Source organism: Tupaia chinensis, unplaced genomic scaffold (assembly GCF_000334495.1).
Source record: "Tupaia chinensis unplaced genomic scaffold, TupChi_1.0 Scaffold145685_1, whole genome shotgun sequence".
In the NCBI taxonomy this organism is placed as follows: domain Eukaryota; kingdom Metazoa; phylum Chordata; class Mammalia; order Scandentia; family Tupaiidae; genus Tupaia; species Tupaia belangeri.
In genome coordinates this window covers 2,092,770-2,100,036 of record NW_006205542.1, presented here as the reverse complement: position 1 = coordinate 2,100,036, position 7,267 = coordinate 2,092,770, and the positions used below count along the sequence as shown (strand labels likewise).

At 32.6% G+C, this 7,267-nt stretch overlaps 1 protein-coding gene across 50 annotated transcripts in view; it reads right to left on the bottom strand.

Annotated features, from left to right (window-relative positions):
* RIMS1 (regulating synaptic membrane exocytosis 1) overlaps positions 1–7,267 on the bottom strand; it is a 254,173-nt gene that overhangs the window by 147,953 nt on the left and 98,953 nt on the right. For 11 of the 50 annotated variants that reach the window (XM_027768198.1, XM_027768199.1, XM_006168296.3 and 8 more), the window contains one exon: positions 3,527–3,610. The exons of the other annotated variants lie outside the window; for them this stretch is intronic. In XM_027768198.1, coding sequence (XP_027623999.1) covers positions 3,527–3,610 — 84 coding nt within the window. The remainder of the gene's footprint in view (positions 1–3,526; positions 3,611–7,267) is intronic. 50 annotated transcript variants of the gene reach the window in all.

Genomic DNA, 7,267 nt, shown 5'->3' with positions numbered 1-7,267 from the left:
CCCCCGGATCGCTTTCTCTCTTTTTTTCTCTCTCTCTCTCTCTCTCTCTCTCTCTCTCTGTGTGTGTGTGTGTGTGTATACCTTTGTCTCTCTCTGGTGAGCTCACACCAAATTAAAAAATAATAATGCTACTGATAAATAAAATAAAATAAATAATTCTTCAAAAAATGTATACGATGCGAAACTATTCTCAAGCAAAATATTGGAGTCAATAGATTCAAGATAATTATATTAAACTACATCTTAAATGTACTCAGTAAGAATGTTACATTTTCTTGAATAAGGTATTTACCAAAATAGTTTAGGGTTGATTAGGTCATAATTTTAGTAATTTACGCTAGTTTTTAATACTTAAAGATAGTTGGTTCAACTGTTTGTACTAAATTCAGAATTTGAATGTTTCAGGGGGCATAATTAAATGCACTTATATTTTCCTAAACGGCTATTCATAAATTTTGGTTAGCTCCAAGCTATAATACAACTGGAATCTAAGTTTTAGTAAGAGTCACAGAATTATGTAATAGAGATTCAAAGTAATGTTTATATATTAAAACAATGCTATTTAAAAAGAGGTACTTTCTCACTGAAATGACGGTTTTACAGTCTTAACATTCTTTAGAAATAAAACTATAAGGACACTTTCACTATAAATTTAAAGTCAGAAACGTTCCCAGAGGTTGCAGATTTGTATAGTTTTTCTTTATCATTGTTTTAAATATCCTGTAAGTTCTAGAAAATATTCCTAGATTTACACAGACCTACCTTCATATTAATTTTAAATAAATTTAAAGTATCACTTGTAATGACATCAAGAATGCCTACTATTGAAATTAAACTATGGAGACTTGGTTCCTTAAAAATCGTGTGTGTGTGTGTGTGTTTGTGTGTGTGTGTGTGTGTGTCTGTGTGTGTGTGAACACACACATGTCTGCATAATATATACTGTAGTAAGGAAAAGGACAACTGCATGTTTTTCAAGGTATTTGAACTTAGTAGAAAGCAAGTATTTACCTTTTGTATTATGGCGTTATCTTCAAAATTCTCAAATATGACCCTGATATAAGATACCTAATAGCTAATTGCATAAATTGTATAATGGTTCATTTCATTTAGAACATGGACTAAATTAATGAATAAACAGATAAAGCTTTTGAAAGGTGAAACTGCAAATGCTCATTGAGTTTTGTCAAGTGGCTGACATGGTTACCTACAGATGTTAGCATTAGTTGAAATAGTAATTTCTCTCTCCTTTTTTATGGGTACATATTGTTCCTACATTTTAATAAAAGTTTATTACATATAATTTTCTATTTTGTACAGTAATCGTAGTAGAAAGTCATTTAAATGTATTTTTTTGGTTGAACATAGGATTTACGTAGAAGTCATTAAAAAGGCAAAATATATATGAAAATCATGTTTTGGTAAGAGTTTTCTTTAAAAATTGCATCTAAAATGCTTATTTCTGCTCCTAAAATTTATTTTTACAGTTACACATGAAATCTAAGAATTCAAGTAACGTAATAAATTCATATACCACTAAATTAAACTAGTGGCATATCATGCATGTAAAAGTGAAATTACAATTTGGATTTCCATTTTGGTTAATAAATGCTCAGTTAAACTCACATTACTATTCATTAACAAGACCATCATGTTTTAATTATAATATACTTTTGTCATTACAGAAGATGAAATCTACTGTCGTATTTGTTTTGGAATAAATTCAAAGGCTTTCCAGAATTTTCTCTTCTAAAACAAAATTCTAAGTTCTTTGACAGCCATGTCTCTGTCTTTCTTTCTCTCTTTCTCTAGCCCGTGCCTCTTCCTTTTTTCCTTCCTTCCTTCCTTCCCTTTTTAAAAATATTGCTGTGGGGGGTGTGTGTTCACCAGACAGAGAGAGAAGAGAGAGAGAGAAAGTGAGAAAGCTCCCTTCATGGGGGAACAACTACACTGTAATCCCTTCTCTTCCATTATTCTCTTGGGATTTTTTTGGCAAGTGTTTTTCCACCTACTGTGCCAGACTCAATCCATGCAGTCATTCATGTGAGATCCAGCACCTTTACCACCATGCCACCTTACTGGCCTGGACTTTGCTTTTTCTTAACCACTGTTGTGATTCCATACATTAGAATACTGTGCATTGCAGGAGTACAATAAATTTTGAATAAATGAATAGCAATATAGATTATAATAAATCCTTATTTAATTTATAAAATTATTGGATATATTTTACATTCTAATTTGAAAAGACATTATATTTGCCCTAAATTTTTAAATTAGAGATTTTACTAATTTTTCTAGAAGAAGATATTCTATTTTAGAAATCAGAGAGTAGCAGATCAAATTGAAGTTAAATTACAAATAAATAAATATAAAGCAGATTAGGAGAGAAATGTTTTAGAGATGAAAACGTGCTAAAATATTCCTAAAACCTTCATAAAATATTAGTTTGCCTTATTCTCCAACATTTGTAAAACATTAGGAATTTTTTCTAAGTATTTAGTTTTTCCAGTTGAGATCCTAAAGGTATTTTGATTGTTTACAAATAAATTACAACACCCTTAACTAAGGCTACAACTGCTCTGTCACATGTACATATACTTTTAAAATGAAAAAAAAATTTAAAAAAAGAACCTGTATACTCCTATGACTAGATGATCTATGTCTGAGATGTCTCATCTATGTTTCACCTTAATACGTTTACCAATGTGTTGGCTGAATTTCTGCTCATACCAGAAGAGAAGCATCTTAAGCACCTGAAAACTTACTGTGACTAGTTGAGAAAAAATTATTTACAATAAGAACTACATATAATAAATACCATATACAAGAAAACAGGGTTAACTGCAAATTCAGGAGAATAACAAAGTAGTGGGAAAATGTATATGAGGTGCTTCTGCAATATCAACATGTAGTGGATGGAAAGCACTGATGCTACTAATTCTATAAACCTACCTTGTTTTTAAGTGGCTGGCCCTAGCCCTTGACAATATTTTATTTTAAATAACAATACTCAGGAAATAGATAAGAACAGGTATTCCACCTAAATCCAGACATTAAAAAAAAAAAAAAATCCCAAAGCCTTAACTCCATTATTAAGAAGCTTACATAGCAACAAAACAAGACAACCATCAACCAATATAACAAAGAATAGGCTCTGAGACAAATCTTAATATAGTGTAAAGCACCTGAGAATTCTGATTTATTCGTGTGTAAACAAAAACAGTATTTGCATATGCTTCTAAAAATCCAAAATACTGAAACAAATGCTCATTAATATAGAATTATTTCATTGGACTCCAACTTTAAGGTGTTTAAACTCACTTTTCGTGTCACCCTCATTTCAGGAAGTATTCTGAGGTGCTTTATCAGAGCTGAATGCATTTTTTTGATGAAATCACCACAAATCTGGCGCTGGCTCCTGAAAGGAGGCATGTCAGAACCAACATTTCTCTTGGTAACCCTTCACTTGGTGGCCCAGAAGTCTCTAGGAGCCACCTGTCTGTGAGGAGGAGTTGACTAGTACCTGTCATTTTCCGGAGATGCATGCTGGATTTGAATCCTGGGGCTAGGAGGTCGTCGCCTATCTAGGGAGGGGGACCATCTACCCCTGTTTGCCCAGTGAACAAGACAGGAAAAAACAGGACATTTAGTAACTCCTAAAATAAAAGAACACATGGAACAACAGGACTGGAAAAGCACCCCAAAAAAGCAAAGTGTAGATTCTTCACTCCATAATTTAATCTTCTTTTGTAAATTTTAGAGAGATAAGTTATAACATCATAAAAAACAAAACCTGTAATGTTACAAGTGAATAAAGAATTCATTTGGAAAGATGTTTGGAATCTGTGCATGAAGTGTTACTTTTTTCTTTTAAAAGGTAATTATGTGCATATATGTATCCATATGGACATAAATGCGGCTATAACTTAAAAGTCTTAAAAGATGTATTGTTAAGAATCTGGCTTGTTTGAAAATTAAATGGGCTTAATGTACTACTGTTTATTTGATATAAGGATTTGAAATTATTGGGTAAAGTGGCATGGATTTAATGAAAAACAGGAACACAGTCATGTAGAGGAAATAAAAATGTTCTTTGGTGGAAAAAATGACGAGACCGATAATTCCTGGGAAGGCTACTGATGAAGTCTTAACTAGTTTTACTGTTGAAAACTACAGGGCTAATTACTGAAATTTAAAAAGCTGTAAGTAAAAACTACTGGGTGAATAAAAGTGGAGAATACAGATAAATTAAATGGCAAATTAGCATTGCCTTTAAAGTGTTTATTAGCCTTTATTTGCAAAAATATCTCTCAGCTGATTAAAGATCATGTATTTAATACAAAATAGGAACACAGTTATGTGGAGAAAATAAAAATGCTCTTCAGTGGAAACAACAATATGGCAGATAATTCCTGAGAAGGCTACTAGTGAAGTCTTAACCAGTGTTACTGTTGACAACTGGTCGTTTTTATTTTCAGCATTTACAAGAATGTTTTTCTTGTGATTAACAATTTGATACCTGGCTCATTCCTTTTAAATGATCTTGATCTTTGGTCTGTGTATAACCATTAATTATAAACAAGGAGTTGAAAATAAAGACGAAAATAAAAAATGCCACCTAAAGGACTAAACAGGACAGATTTGGAAATTTTTATATATTAGATATGAAGAACTTATAAAGATAATTTCTTTAAATATTGGTTTTCTCATATGTAACAAGAGATAATAGCATCATTTCGAAGGACTAATTTAAGTATAAGATTTTATAATTATCCAAGGAAACTAATTCTAATATTTTTAGGTCATCTTTCTTACCATCATAACCAGGGTGACTGGATTTTTAAAACATCTGGCCAAAAGCAGCAAAGATTATCACCATGTGAGCAGAATATTTGAGGTTCTCTATCCTAAAAACCCCTTTGCTTAATCAGTCTTAGGTGCACTCAATGACTCAAGTTGGGCTATGAGGAAGCCATGAAGCAAGCTGAAGGTATTCAACAGCAGAAGTTGGGCAAAAGAGAAAACTGTGTGGCATGTACTCTTATGTTACATATTTGTGTTAAAGTGAAACATGCTGTTAATTCTAAATTATTTAAACAGTTGCTCAATTCAATTTGAAGGCTTTAAAAGTTTTTTTTTTTCACTTCACTTGTTTTTTTTTTAATCCATCATAGAAAAAACATATTTCTAAGATAATTGGAAAACAATTTCAACCATGGTGTTACCTACATTAAGTTATACTCAGTTGTGTTAAAATTTATTGTATTATTTAAAAATACAAAAATAGAGCTAGTATTCTCCTGCGAAGTAATATTAACAAGATTATGAGTAACCTTGCTTTCTGAGGCAAAATTCCAGTCCTTGCGTTTATATAAGCGAAAAGTAAAGAAAAATGCTGTAATTGTGAAACATGCAGTGAAAGCAATGGAGGAGAAAGGTGTACATTTAGAAACAGGCGGCTGTGAATGCAAGCTATTCGAAGGTAATTTCTGAACAAATATCTGGCATAATACATACATTTCTGTACCACTCAGAGTCCTTCTGAATATGCTGATATGTAATACCAATACAGTATGCTTCCCTTCTCTCTCACTTATCAGATATAGTAAGAGCAGGAGCAGTTTACACCCATGTTCTTGTCCTTACATACTACTTAAGTTTTATTATCACATATGTTTTAGTATTAACTATGCGAGCATATTTTATACGCTTTTAAAAATGGGTCATAGTTCTTTTCTTTTTATATCACACAGAAAGACCAAAATGAGAATCTTTGTCCCTCACTCCTGCACTTTGACCCAAGTTATTGAGAAATACACAGTTTTAACTTTGACTTCTATTTTCATATTAACAAGCTAATGTGAAAAGCTATGTTGAAGATTTTAAGCACAAAATTTAACTAACTCAGCACCTTTTAATTTCTCTTTTCAAACCAGCCTACCTACAAGTTACATTTGTTAGTTACATTTTTAGTATATCATTAGTACTTTAATTTCAGGTATTCTAAATTCATTAATTCAGGAACATTGATTTATTGGGAGTCCACTCCTTTTGCTGTGCTCAGAGTAAAAGAAGAAAGATCATTCTGACAGCTACGGGATCGAATAAACAGACTGAATTCTCTAGAAAATAAAGTATGGTGGTGTGCGTGTTTTAACAATTGCAGTCAGATGCATAGCAGAGAATAAATAACAAATACTTGTAAACTTTTAAGTAGGTAATAAGGAGATAAGACCCTAGGGCTTTGTGGTAAATCCTGGCAAGAAAAAAAAAAAAAAAAACCAACTTTAAGAAATTAGCTGTGATGATAGATATGAGGGGACCCAGTGATGATACACAAAGCAATTGAAACAGCTAGACCTCTGTAAGTTTTAAGTGATTCTTATTTGCAGCTTTTACCCTCCAGAATTGATCAATATTAAAGAAAATGTGCATTTGTTTAAATGTGTAATTAACACCCATGCTCAGATATACACACATCTTTTTATTATTGTTTTTTTAATTTCAAGAGAGAGATTTTTGCCATAGGACACATATGCTCACCAGAGAGAAAGAGAGAAACGGAAAGTGAGAAATCACCCCCCAGGGGGGGTGGCCACGCCACAATCCCTTCTCCTCCATTCTCCTCTTGGGATTTTGGGCACACACGCACACACACAAGCACCCTGTGTGAGTTTTAAGCCGCTGGGTCCGGGACTCAAATAGCAGGTCGATCATGTGGGAGTTCAGTGCCTTAACCACTGCACCGCCTGCTGGCCCCCATACCCACATCTCTAAATGGTACATAGTCTATGGCAGAAGATGACTATGTAGCTAATTATCTAGAAGAGAAATTTCGCAGAAATTATTCATGTCATAAATAGCACAAAGCAAAAATGCTGGTGAGGTATTGGAACATTAGAAATCAAACCAAATGAGATAACTTATATAGATGTACTTTTATTGTTTATTCTAATTACTGCTTTTAGTCTTTTAAAATAATTTCCCCAATATTGTTTTAATTGAATTTCACTTATTTAATGATTATAGATACTTACACTTTGAAATAAGATTTATGATATTCATTTCCATTTAAGTTACAGTTGTTGATTTTTAGGTAGCAACCTCCACTTTCCCTTAGGTCTCCTGTTTCATCTCCAAGTAGAGAGAATTTCATTCAAGTAACCCTTTCCCTCACTAAACCTGGAGGAAGGAGGCTGGTTGAAGATCAGGTTCAGGAGACCTAGCCTTATGGATACTCTTTTCCAATCAGTGGGGTTCAAAC